This window comes from Diadema antillarum, unplaced genomic scaffold (genome assembly GCF_040938485.1).
Source record: "Diadema antillarum isolate AM-2024a unplaced genomic scaffold, OU_Dant_1.0 scf00000163, whole genome shotgun sequence".
Classification (NCBI taxonomy): domain Eukaryota; kingdom Metazoa; phylum Echinodermata; class Echinoidea; order Diadematoida; family Diadematidae; genus Diadema; species Diadema antillarum.
Window position 1 is genome coordinate 2655009 of NW_027271052.1, and position 13577 is coordinate 2668585.

Below are 13577 nucleotides of genomic sequence, written 5' to 3' on the forward strand. Positions count from 1 at the left end.
CCATATAAAGTAGTAGAAAGTAATATACATAACGCTTGCACGAGTACATAATATTAAAGGAACTTTGAATCACGTAAGTTTCAACAAAACATGAATACAATATCATAATGATATCAACTTGGTTTGGATAAATAAACAAGTAAGCAATACAATCTTAATTTGTAACTATACATGGAAAAGACGAATTCACAAGAAAAGCATAGCTTGTAAAATTTTTGAATTATTCTAGAAGGTGAGGGCATCTCAAGATCCGTTAAGGACTCCATGTATGAAAATTTTGATATCCTGATGTCAAGCGAAATAATCAGAAAATAAAAAAAGGACTATGACAAGGACAAGAACGAAAGCAGGGACGGAACAGACAGAAAATAAAACTAAAGATAGGCATGATAAAGAAAGGGAGAGAAACAAAACGAAAAACAATATCATATCCTGAAAGGTCACCAAGGCATGAGTAAGAACTTAAAATTCTATATACAAATTTGGCTTAAAACACAAATTTTTAATAATTTGAAAAAATGCTTATCATAAATCAATTAATTTATTTAAAAAAAAAACGTTTTTAAAATCTATTTGTTTGTTTTCGTGATAATGACAAAAGAATTTTTCAGCTTTGATTTAAAGGACAGAAAAGTCAGAGTATCTTGTAGAGTATTGTCAAGGCTGTTCCAAAACCTTTGGCCAGTGAAAACGAATGTGTTTTGGGCGAGAATTGTATGTAGTAATGAGACCACAATCTTGATTGCTCAACTTGCTCCCCCCTTTTTTTTTCCGGGGGGGGGGGGTGAATAGATAGACAACCTATTATATGAAATAATGACTTAACATGACGGATGTTGTGATGGATGTCAAACTTTGCGATATGGGAGAGTGCCGCACAGAGCTTGAGGGGACTGTGGGGGGGGGGGGGGTGGGAGCTGGATTGGTGTAGTCCGTGCGTAGGCGGTACCTTTTACTTTTTGATCATGAATAGTACATACAATTTCTATAGCGCCATTTTCCATTCTGATTAAATGCTCAAGGCGCTTTTACACTAAGCAAAAAGACTGAAAATACATATACCATAAAAAAGAAGATGAAAAAGTAGATATGAAAGTCTGTCTTCAAAAGGCAAGGTCAAACAAATACGATTATAGTTTACTCCTAAAAGACTCATTCACGAGTGTCTTGAATTAATTGGATTCATTCTAACTGATAGTGAAGTTCTCTTGATTGATCTAAAATATACTTGATTTCTTATTTGGTTGCACACACAACAGGATCAGACTGTGATCAGTCTGTGGAATTTATCATCGATATTTCTGTTTATGGTTGCGTTGTTGTGTTTTTTGTTTTGTTTTGTTTTATTTGGTTTTTCGTGTTTTGTTTTTTTTTTAAAGAAAACTGAAGTTCGTGATCAGGTCACTTCAGGGAATTTTAGCGCCCCTGGAACCTGGAACTGATGAGAAAAATTCGGATCCATATAATTTGCACACAAACATTATAATAATATGTGCCCTGTCCATCACGTACATACACAGAGACTCCAACTCTCCCGTTTTCGACGGGAGATCTCCCGCCGAAAGCCCATTTTTGCAAAATCTCCCGTTCTCCCGTTTGAGATTTGATTTCTCCCGCCCTGGCTCTGCGTCTCCCGGTGGAAAGGATTTCTTACTTATTGCTATCTTATGATGAAAAAATAAGCCTTAGATAGCACCAGATCAACTTGGAGTCTCCCGTTTGCTAGGGGTTTCGGGCTGGAGAATCTCCAGATTAGAAGGTGCTTGGGGTTGGAGTCTCTGCATACATATAGGCCTATGTAGTAAACAAACTCGGAGAGTCTGGAGGTTATTCGTGCCACGAAAATTTCATTTCCGGCTTGTACAGGAGTCCGACCTTCGGACTGCTCGGCGTACCGCTGTCACAACAAAGTTTGACATTGATTCTATATTAGTTTTGTTGGTTGTAGCCGTGTTCTTGTATGACCGTTGGTTAGCCTGTGTAGTCTGCTACGTTGCTTTTACTGCGAAATACTAGTACATGTACAACACTCACTGCTACCTTACACGAAAAGGGTAGAGTGGGGACATGAGGCAGGATCCGGAAGACAGGTAGGCAGCGTATCTCCGCATCGAACACACTCGGTCTCCACCAACGAGCTTCAAACACACACACACACACACACGGGTTGTGTACGGGATTAACGCATGAGTGAGCAAAGCTGATTCAACTGTGAACCACCAACGAATCGACAGTAGGACAACGTGTGGGTCTATTGACCGGTTGAGTAGGACGCTAAGAAGCCAACAACAAGAGCGAACGGCCGAACGTGTAGCTTGTGTATTATGTACACCGCACCGTGAGGAGAATGTGTATAAAGCAATGGAATTTTGTATAAAACGCAGCCTATAAACGCAGTAAGTATCATGGTCGTTTTGTTCGAATTATTGAGCGTGTGAAGGATGTTAATGTTGGAGAAGGATATCGATGATAAACATTTTATGGACTATGACTAGATCTATAGACAGTTATAAAGATAAAATCTAACTAATCGTTACGTTATCTACAGCTAGCCTGCTCGCTGGCTACAAACTGTATGCTATTAAACAACCAACAGTTAGAATACAAATTTGCACATTTCAGTAGGCAGATGAAGAGGAGCATGAGATATGAGAAACAGTAATGTTAGGCCTATAAACGGTGAAGTCATCAATGAAGTATGCAAGTGATGTCATGTGTGGATGGTATAGACTCTAACAGTACACTACAGACTGAAAAATCCGTCTGTCCGGAGGAGTCTTCTTTGATTTTTAATTTAATTTAATTAAGAGTTCCTTATATGTCCCCCCCCCCCCACCAACTAGCAACTTGCGCAAAATAAACAAACCACTATTCCCCCTTACTAATAATAAACTAAATAAAGGTTATGGGAAATCTTCCCATAAATGGCATTATAACCTTTATTTAGTCCATTATTTGTAAAAAAAAAAAAAAAGCAATCTATCCATTTTGCGCAAAGTAGTGGGGGGGGGGGGGGGACATAATGAACTCTTTCCTATTTTTTTTACTTTATTGGCTCTCCTCCGTAGGAGGGGATTCTGTTCTAAGGCGGACCAGCAAGTGGCTTTGATTTAAAGATTTTGATTGGGATATTTCTTGCGAGTAAGTGATTAATTACTGGTAGATTCTTTCTAACGTTAGTTGCTTATTGTGCAGGGTTATCAAAATATCTGTCTCCTCCCTAATGGCCTTATGTTGAACTTGAAGTTGGTAAATGCATTGATATTACTGTGTACAACGCTGCACACTGGCACTGGTCCGACAGTCCCTGACCAGTAAAAATCACTGTCGCACCAGTAACTTTTTCAGAACTAGGCCAGTAAAAAATGGAAAAACTGGGTACCTACTGGCCTGACAGAAAGGTCGAACCAGTAGAAAAAAATAGGTTAGTGTACAGCTCTGAATCGAATAGCTTTTAATAGATCCTTCTGTATCGGCCAGCCTAACCTCTCATACATAGATTGTTTTCTAGCGAGAACTTAAATATAAACCAGGAATTCATTTCAATAGGATTCAAGTTATTACTTCAGGATCAATTGAAGGTGCAAAGTATTTTCATGAAATAGCAAAAATTAGATCTTAATTTGTCAGATTGTGTCCAGACTGTGTCATGCAATAAATGAAGGTACTTTTTCCATTTTGATGAATTACCCATGTATTTAAAGAGTCTGATAGTATTGTGCAATTTTCACAAATAAATGTTTCTTTAATGTTTTATACAATTGTAAAAGATTTGACACATTTTTTTTTTTTTAGTTCTTGTGCAGCGTCTAGATATACTCTCATGTGGTAAAATCCTTTGAGCGCTGCTTGTAGCATTCACGACTTTACAATGCGGAGTTGTACAGTCGACTATAAGCTTTGTCCAGCTGCAGTTAAATTTGGATAGTATTTAGATTTGCGGTAAGGTCAAGACTGTGTGTGTGTGTGTGTGTGTACACACACTGTAAGTATTACTTCATTCTACCAGTCTAATTCTGGAAGAAGAGATTAGGTATTTTTAGTAGAAGGGAAGACAAAAATATTTTTCTATTGCTTACAATGTCATACACATTTAGAGTCTAGTAGGGTAGATAAAACTTTGCTTGAATTTCGTTGCAAACCATTAGTTTGTTGATATTCATTTGATTGCTGTTAAAATGCCAGATGTGATGTAAACTCCAGAGGTACCGTACCGCTATGTTTAATTTGGTAGAATATGTGTATATGTTTCTGTTTTGTGCAAGCTGAAGCTGTTGCTATTTGGGAAATATACTTATGAAATTCGTAACCATAGTTTTTTTTTTACATACTTTGTACCTTTATGTAATGTATTGGACAAATACAGTACTACAGTATGTATTTTTGTTCTTCTTGGGAAATATGAGTTCTTTTTCAGTATTTATTTATTACAGTATTGTGCTGTCATGTATGATTGGCACTTGATAACTTCACAAAGCCATTTGTATTGTTTGAACATACCATCTCTGCATGGATGGTTACGTACTTAAATATCTGAGAGTGCAACAGTTCAATAGATGCCCCTGAAAAAATTGAAAATGTAACTGATTTGTATACATATATTTTTGTTAGTGCTCATCTCATAGCCAAAAAAGTGTTCCAATACATGATAAAGTTTGGCCTGTACAAAATGTCTATTTCTAAACCTACAGGAACACAAGTGATTGGAATGGATGCCATGTCCCTGGCACTACGGGTATGCGAGTTGCCTCTAGCGAGCAGGATGTAGTTGAATTTACTTAATCCTTTAGGTCAGATGATGGACCAATGTGACCACAGGAGTCTGCTTAGAGAAGAGGAGAGCCAATTGCATTTATTTTCTTAGTGACCTCATAATGTATCAGAAGTTTTCTGCTGGAATGATTAACATGACTTATTAACATACCGTAATGAATGTGATGGTAGATGAATGCACAGTTCAATAGATTACATTGGTAATTATTACGGGGCTGAACCTATTGAATATGTAGGTGTACATGTTGTAAGATTGGAAACTGACATTAGCAGTATCCAGGTTGCTTAGTGACAATTAACAAATGACTTCAAATGATTCAGACCAGTCAAATTTGAAGTGAAATAATTTTAGCATCATATTCAAGATGCCCTCTCTTAGTTAAAGGACAAGTTCACCTTCATGTACATGTGGATTGAGTGAATGCAACAATATTAGTAGAACACATCAGTGAAAGTTTGAGGAAAATCCGACAATCTGTTTAAAAGTTATGAATTTTTTAAGTATCTGCGCAATTACTGCTGGATGAGAAGACTAATACAGTGTGTGATGTCACATGCGTACAACGATATAATGAAAATAAAAAGAGAATTTCACAAAATTTTACTTTTTGAATAAAGTGCACATTTCTTGGACTTGTTACTAATGTATGTTAAGGATAATATTATTCCCCTTGCCTTCTGAAAAAGAGAGGTCAAGTGTTCTTTTGTTATGCGAGAAAAGTGAAAATATGGTGAATTTTCTTTATACTTTCTTTATACCGTTGTACTCATGTGACATCACAAGCTATAGTAGTCTTCTCATCCAGCCATGACTGAGCAGAAACTTTACAAATTCATAACTTTTGAACAGATTGTCGGATTTTCCTCAAACTCTCACTGATGTGTTCTACTAATATTGCGGCATTCACTCAACCCACATGTCTATGAAGGTGAACTTATCCTTTAATGCAGGGAGGTTGCCTCACCTCCCTGGTTAATGTTTAGATTTGTGCAAGTAAGGGCTATTTGTCTGTAGTTCAGGTAATAAAATTCCAGCCAAAAAGCTGTAGAAAACCATACTTTAACATGATTACTGTGTGTTATCCTGAAAATTGCCAGGTTTTCATGAGGATTCTATGCACTTATAAAGTCCTCTAGCTTAGAAAGTGAGTATACTATTAAAACAAGTTTCATACAACAGAAACAAAACAGTTTCCATGTTCGACAATGTAGGGACTTTTTCACTTCTTACCCACCTGTGTGGAAGCCAGTTCTAGATTTCTTACACAAAGATGTGAATGTTATAGTAAAGTTAGATTTGGTCAATGCAAATTAGAATAGGGATCACAAGCTGAGATTACATAATCAATCCTTTAATATTTACACCCAGCACTATGGTAAATTGGGGGTGGGGGGGGGGTGGATGTCATATCAAAGGAGTGTACATTGTAGCTGTGAATAAATATTGGTGCAGCGTATTATGGAAGTATCCTGGAAAAGGGTTACACATAACCTGTTCGTCTTTTAGTCATGATTGAAGAAAGCAGGGTTTATGTGGAACACCTGTGAGCTGGGATCGGCAGCGACTGTCTGCGAGCTGCCCCAGTCATAGCAGTGACAGGATGAATGTGGCTTTCCCAGCCTAGCTCCATGTGAGCAGCAAACCTAGAGCCAGTGGCAGGATGTGGGCTAATTTTGAGCTGCTTAGTGAAAATTATGGCAGATTAACCTGGAAAAGGACTATCAATACACCAAATGTGAACTGACTGTGAGAACCTGCTGTTATCACACAAAATGTACATTTTATGCTCTATTGAGGATTTTATAAGTCCAAGAAAGTAATTGATGCCTGTCGATACAGAACATACAGTGGACAAATAGTTTAGTGCATAGATTGTGTCATGTGAGATCAATGCAAGAATTATGTGTACACCGTGACCCATACCCAAAATGTGCAGTATATTGAATGTTTGTGATATCTAGACATTGCGTGTGTTTGTGTCCACAGTGTATATGGATATGTGCGTGTTTGTTCGTTGTCTTTTCCTGTACGAGTACATTCTTGTTTAACCAAATTTGCATGATGTAGAGGATGGTTTAGAAAAAAAATGTAGACAATGTAATGCAAGGATCGTACTGTATCCCATGTTAGTGTTATTCATGTGGCAACGAATGAATAGACTTAACAAACAAAACAGTGTCGCAATGTGTGCAGCCGTGAAGGCTGGGCTGAGTAGGATCAGACAGCACATATATCAAAAATATGTAACCACAAGTCGGGCAGCTTTTGTTCGAAACACAATTAGAGCATGAACAAATTACAAAAAAAAAAATAATAACCACGAGTAGTTCAGAGTTAGACTACAAAGTACATTGTACATGAAAATCAATAATAAATTATTGCTATGCTGAATGAATGCTTAAAATCATTCAGAAAGAAAAAAGAAGATACCAGAAACTTAATATTCCACAAAGTCCTAACCAAAGAACACAAAGCATGATGAAAACAATCCATGTATTCCATGGGTTGTTAGAATACTGTTACTTTATATATTAGAAAAACAACAACAATATAATGAGTCAGTATTAAAAGTAGTATTTTGTTCTTTTAATGGTATAGTGAATGAACCATATTCTCATACATGTACAGATGTGGACGTAAGAAATATAGAATGTAATGTACTTTGTACAAGAGCAACTAAGTAGAAGCGATATGCGAAAAAGTAATGAAGATTATGAGTGCAGTCAGTTTTGTGTATAAATTCAATTGTAGATTACATCGATCTAGCAATGATTATGGTGCCCATGCCATACTATGTTTCATATTCAAGTTCATTGAACTGTATCAGAGTAAGATATTTTACTCTGATTATTTCCAGGGACAGCAGATTCACTTCATGATTATTTTTTTTTTCTTTGTTTGATTGATTTGTACAGTGCAGTGAAATACAGTACCCAAACAAGTCTGATAGTGAGATCGATACAATTAATAAAATCTCAACAAGTCAAGTGCAGTGATGATGGGGCAATATGAATGATATGCATATTAATTCAGTTTGCAATTTTCATAAACAGTGCCAAACATGCACTCATGTGCCCACAACTACCACAATTTGTATCATCACTCCTGCCATACCTTATTACTTTGGCACATGTTGATGTGAGCCCTGCCTGGTATTGATTATCAAGTTTGGTTGATGATTTGTTTGTTTGTTTGTTTGTTTATTTTCATCTCTCCTAAAACTTCCCCCACATCTGCCAGGAAATCACTATGCCGATCACTGATGATTCAGCCTCCCGCGCTCTAGAGCTTGTGGAGGAGTTCCAGCAAGCAGCGGAGCGGAACTCTCAGCTCCAAACGGAGGTGCTGGAAACCATTAGAGTCCTCAACTCCCATCTCAACCGATTGCTGGAGAAGCAGGGAACGCGTTGGAGGTTCAAAGGTCGGGGAATCCCGAGTCGAGGGAATGCTGCAGCAGCAGCAACAACTCCGCAAGATGTGTGGGACGATAGAGACCGAGACGAGATTAGAATACTAAGCCTTGCGTCACCACCTTCCACGTTCGCTGAGCTGGGGATTGTGTTGCAGGTTGGCGGGGCTGTGAGTTGCGCGACGCTGAAACACGGACAGGCAGAGCTCCTGGCTCTGGACCCGAAGCCAGCGTCAAGCAGTGGAAAAATATTGGGGAATATCAGGGTGGCGGCGGTCATGCCAAATTTGTTTGTTCACAACGACAATCAACTCAAAGTTGGAGACGAACTTCTGACTGTCAACTGTCAACTGATTCAAAAGTGTTCTGTGGATCAAGCAAGGTAACTAAACAGTATACAAGTTATCTATTCTCATCTTGTTTTGATTTCAATTTTGCATTTGTTTTAAATAGAAAGGTAATGACATGAATAGAGAATAACAATATTCCTTACAAAAACTGTCAAAAACTTGTAGTTTCTCCTGTCTGAATTCTACTTCAAGTCCTGTGATTGGTCCAAGCATCACTGTGCCACTCTCATCATCACTATCGTCCTCACTTCAGCAGCATTGTTTAGAGCAACTATAAAGTTCTGTACTTCAGAGTCTCCTTGTAACATTCAGACTAGTTCCCTTCCAGTTTACCTTGTTTGATCCATACAATCTGCCTTGCCTTGACAATTATGGGGAAAGTGGATTGAAAAGGAAGGGGATTTGTCTGAGGTACATGTAGATGTAGATTCTGACATCCATTATTTGAACTACTGTAACCCTATTTTAACTGGGCTATTTGAGACCAAGTTTTTACGGGGGGGGGGGGGGGGGGGGGGGGTCAATTTGACCCCCCTTCAGATCTCGGTCGCCGATCACGCGATCGCCGCAAAATTTTGCCTGAAGATAGAGCTGGATGTCAACTACAAGATTACATGGTCATAGTATAGAAAAATGTTAATTTTATATTTTTTGATAAATTAATTATGCAAATTTATGCATGAAATCATATTTTCACTTGTAACTCCATCAAAAAGAATGAAGGATTGCTAAATTTTTGTGTCAGAGTTCCCCAAGACACATCAAACAATTTTCTTGTAAAAAAATTGCGCAATCAACATCAGTTTCTTTTATTTTTTATTGTTTTGTCAATTATGTATTTTACTGTTTTTTCGACCTTTTGTTTTCTATTGGTTTTTTTTTGCCAAAATTTGTTGCAGGCACTTTTTCAAGCTTATCTACATTAGAATTGATTAATTTCAATGTTCAAAGTTGAAATAATCTAATTTATATCAATTAAACAAAAAAGCACAATTTGCATTGGATTTGCCCACAAAATCATGAATTTGAGCTGTTTTCGGGTTGACATGCATATATGCAAAACATTGGGTAACTTCAGAACGGTGTACCCGGATGTCGCAAATTTGGTCTCAAAATATGCGGGAGACTTCAATGAAAAAAGTCATGAAATGATGCGGCAAAATCTTTGCGAGTTGCGGAATCGTGGCGCGAAATGTCGAGGGGGGGGGGGTCAATTTGACCTCCCCACCAGTTGAAATAGGATTAAATGATGCTCCCGAGGTGATTCAAAAGAACTGGTAAAAGAATGGGATAAGAGATGACAGATCTTTCTGGGAGTATTAGTATACCAAATGTCTATGTTTACATAATTTGGCAAAAGTCTACTTGAGAGCACATTTTGAAATACAAGTGTAGTATGTGTTACAATGTCCACGGACGTCACTCTGCGTAATCAGCTGTGTGTTTTGATTCATTTGACCAGTACTCTTCACTCCATATCTAAGACTCACTGACTCAATGTTGTTTGAGAAGGTGTATGCTCAGCAATGAAATGTGTGCTCACTTTTAATAGTCAAAAACTCCTTGTCTGCCTGTTACAGTCATGCTCAATCCATGGAGTTTGCACTTTGTGGAAAGCCAAGTGTTTAATACTGGCCTGGTTTAATAGCATATTGAATTTTTAGAAACCTGTAGAATGTCTGATATATTGCAGAAACCAGCAATTAGTGAAAATGTGCAAATGTGCTCATATCTAATCCATACTCTTCCTCAGTGATATGCAAAGTTCTTCATGTTTGATGGGATGTGAAGCAGGGAGAAGGGACTATTTTCAGTGAGGTTGTGTCTGGGTGTACATGTTGATTATGTCACCAAAGACCTTCAGGCTCAGACACATTAGGAAGTGTTCTCTCAGGATCAACATTACATCATACATCCCTCCTTCCAAAATGTTCTAGAAGCATCCCAGAATAGGCATGCAATTAAACTGAGGTACACTGTAGTACTGAAGGTACAGTATCCTTGTTGTAATTCCATGATCAAGCAGAATGTGGCATGCAGAGCAAGGTCTAAAAAATGTGTGAAGAAAAAACATGCAATGAATGTTAGTATGTTTGTAGTGCTACATGTAAAGATTTTACTATTTCCTGTGGTTTGATCTCGAAGACAAGTGGAACTGTGTGCATTCTCCTCTCATACTTTAAGTCCTTTTGGATACAACAAAAATACAATGTACACGTGTGTAGATTGAGGGGGAAAAAGTGCTTTCTGAAGGAAAATTTCTTCTTGTACAAAAATCCAACATTTTTATGAACTTGTGCCAATATTAGGACAGTTGTCCTCAAGGTAGTACAACACACTAATTTCACACACTGAAATATGAAGGCATTATACTTTGATTGACATAGGTCTCCCAATTCAAAACATTTATCTTTATCTTAGATTTGAGGTCAGAAAACCTGATTGCTGCCATGATAAGAAGTTTGTGTATGTATGATTTTGATACAATTTTTATTTCTGATGTGAAGTTAAGAAGTCCCACATAGACTTGGTCACACAATAGACTATACACCCATATGTACATATTTCTTTTGCTGTACTACTGTAAGTATAATTGTCCTGCTGTAGATATGGCTAGCTGTGTCAAAGGAAACAAATTTATAAAGGAATTTATTGTGCCATATTGTGCATTGCACAAGCATTAATAAAGGATGCAAGGTACACTGTACACATATCATATTTATGTAAGACATTACACACAATGTTAACTTGTACTTATTTTGTCCTTTTTGTTTGCAGTGCTCAGACAAAACTTTTGATTGGCTGTTCAGGATCAAATAAATTTGATAGAATGTCAATTTAGTTGATATCCAGAGGGAATTGTATGCGTGCCAGTCTCCTGGATTTTGACGAATGATTCAACTTTTAGTTTGATGGTAGATGGAGTCATGCACTTAATTTAATACATAATAGAAAATCGTACTTGAATACAGAGACTTCAACTCAGAAAAAGAAAAAGAAAAAGAAAAAAAGATTCATACGATAAACACTGTATGCACTGAGATCTGAAAACAGCTGTACTGGAAGCTCTAGTTTCTATTGCAGTTTGATTTTCCGGAAGTTTTAATGAACTGAAATATCCTTTATTTGATGTGGATTTGCATTGTATGCAGTACAAAGTATCACTGTTGCACAGTGGCTTCCTGTGATTGTTGCAGTGTTGATAGAAGGCCCTTATAAGTGGCTCTCATTTCAATAACCATTTCCTCAAGGCCCCCTATTAACTATGATGGTTACTTTAAAGGGATAGTACAGTTTTGGTTGAGATGAGAAATAGGCTTTCGAATTTTTGCAAGATAACAAGAAAACACTTATGATATAGCACAGAGCATACCATTTTAAGAGGAATTCAAAGTCTATTTGATGAAAATCGGGTTTGGAATAACAGAAACATCTAAAAACAAAGTAAAACAAAGCGATCGTTACAAAGTGTGGGTCCCACATTTTATTAGAATCGTTCTTTTTTGGATATCTCAGCCATTTCAAAACCAATTTTTATCAAATTCAATTGTAAACGTTGAATTCCTCATAAAATTGCATGCTCTTTCATATTTCATATGAGATTTCTCATTATCTCACCTAAAAATGTTAGAAACCTGAAATTAGGTCTCAACCAGAACTGTACGATCCCTTTAAAGGGATGAGGTGAGGATTCAGCTTTTAAGTTTTTTGTGAGATATTTGGAAACCACTTTATGGACTGTTGAATGAGGTGAGGATTCAGCTTTTAACTTTTTGTGAGATATTTGGAAACCACTTTAAATGCAATGTTGAAGAGCATACAATTCTAAGAGGAATTCAAAGGTTACAGTGTACTTGATGAAAATTTTGTTTTTGAAGGTTTGTAATGGCTGAGATATCCAAAAACAAAGTAAAACAATGCAATCCTAATAAAATGTGGGCCCCACCATTTATTAGGATCACTTTGTTTTGGATAATTCAGCCATTACAAAACCAATTTTCATCAAATAAACTTTGAATTCCTCTAAAAATTATATGCTCTTTCATATTTCATAAGAAGGCTCTCATTATCTCAGAAAATCACAATTGAAAGACATTGGAAACCTGAATCCCCATCTCAACAGAAACTGTACTATCCCTTTAATACATTTGAAATAAATTATTAAGAACTGCTCTTGGGTAAAGAATATATTTAAAAGTTGTTGTACCCCACCCTGGGTATCACCAGTGCCAAATCAAACTCTGCCCAGTGATTATAAAAATACTTATCAGCCATTGATGCTGGAGTACATGAAGAACTTTCCCCTTGCAGACCATGCATTCCCCTATAACATGCCAGTCATATTCACTGTCTCCCAAAGGTGATCATGTCTGAAAAACTCTGGATTGATACACTTTATGATCTGCCATTACTAACAAAAACAGATAGTTCCTTGGCCCATTTCCAACTTCTCTTGATTTTTCTTTTGTTTTGTTTTTTATGATGCTAATGGATCTAGACAGACCAAAGACAATCTAATAAATTTGGGAAAAACAACATATCTGTGGAGGTAACAAAAACATAACCTTTGTGGCAGATAGAACCAGGCAAACTTGTCTCCTACATGTTGTGTATGATAAAGTCATGAAAACTGATAGGTATTTTGTTCTTTATAATACATCGCATCTGATATTCATGTACAATGTAAGTGTCAGTCACTTCATAGTACACTGTAGCTGCAATTTGAACTACGTAGCTAAGCAATAAAATGTACGTATCCAAACCCAATTTTATACCCAATCCAAACCCAATATCATTAAAATGTTTTCTATCAAGTAGAGCTGTCAGTAGTTACGTTCAGACGGGAGCCCTTAACCTCGAAGTTAGGAAACTTCGAGGTTAGAGCTTGTAGTTAGGGACCGTGAAGACACACTCGTAGTTAGGAAACCTCGAGGTTTGCTCGATGTTTCGAGCCACGAGAAATCTTATGGTTAGCGCTCTAACCACGAGCCGCGGGGGGTCCCCACTCGTAGTTAAGCACCGTGTGGACACAAAAAACAACGAA

At 37.2% G+C, this 13577-nt stretch overlaps 1 protein-coding gene across 1 annotated transcript in view; it reads left to right on the top strand.

The window, feature by feature from the left end:
- Positions 1 to 2236: 2236 nt before the first annotated feature.
- LOC139722359 (uncharacterized) overlaps positions 2237 to 13577 on the top strand; it is a 184011-nt gene continuing 172670 nt past the window's right edge. Inside the window, exons 1-2 of the mRNA XM_071633668.1 lie at positions 2237 to 2396; positions 8015 to 8565. Of these exons, the coding sequence (XP_071489769.1) occupies positions 8024 to 8565 (542 nt within the window). The 5' untranslated portion in view covers positions 2237 to 2396; positions 8015 to 8023. The remainder of the gene's footprint in view (positions 2397 to 8014; positions 8566 to 13577) is intronic.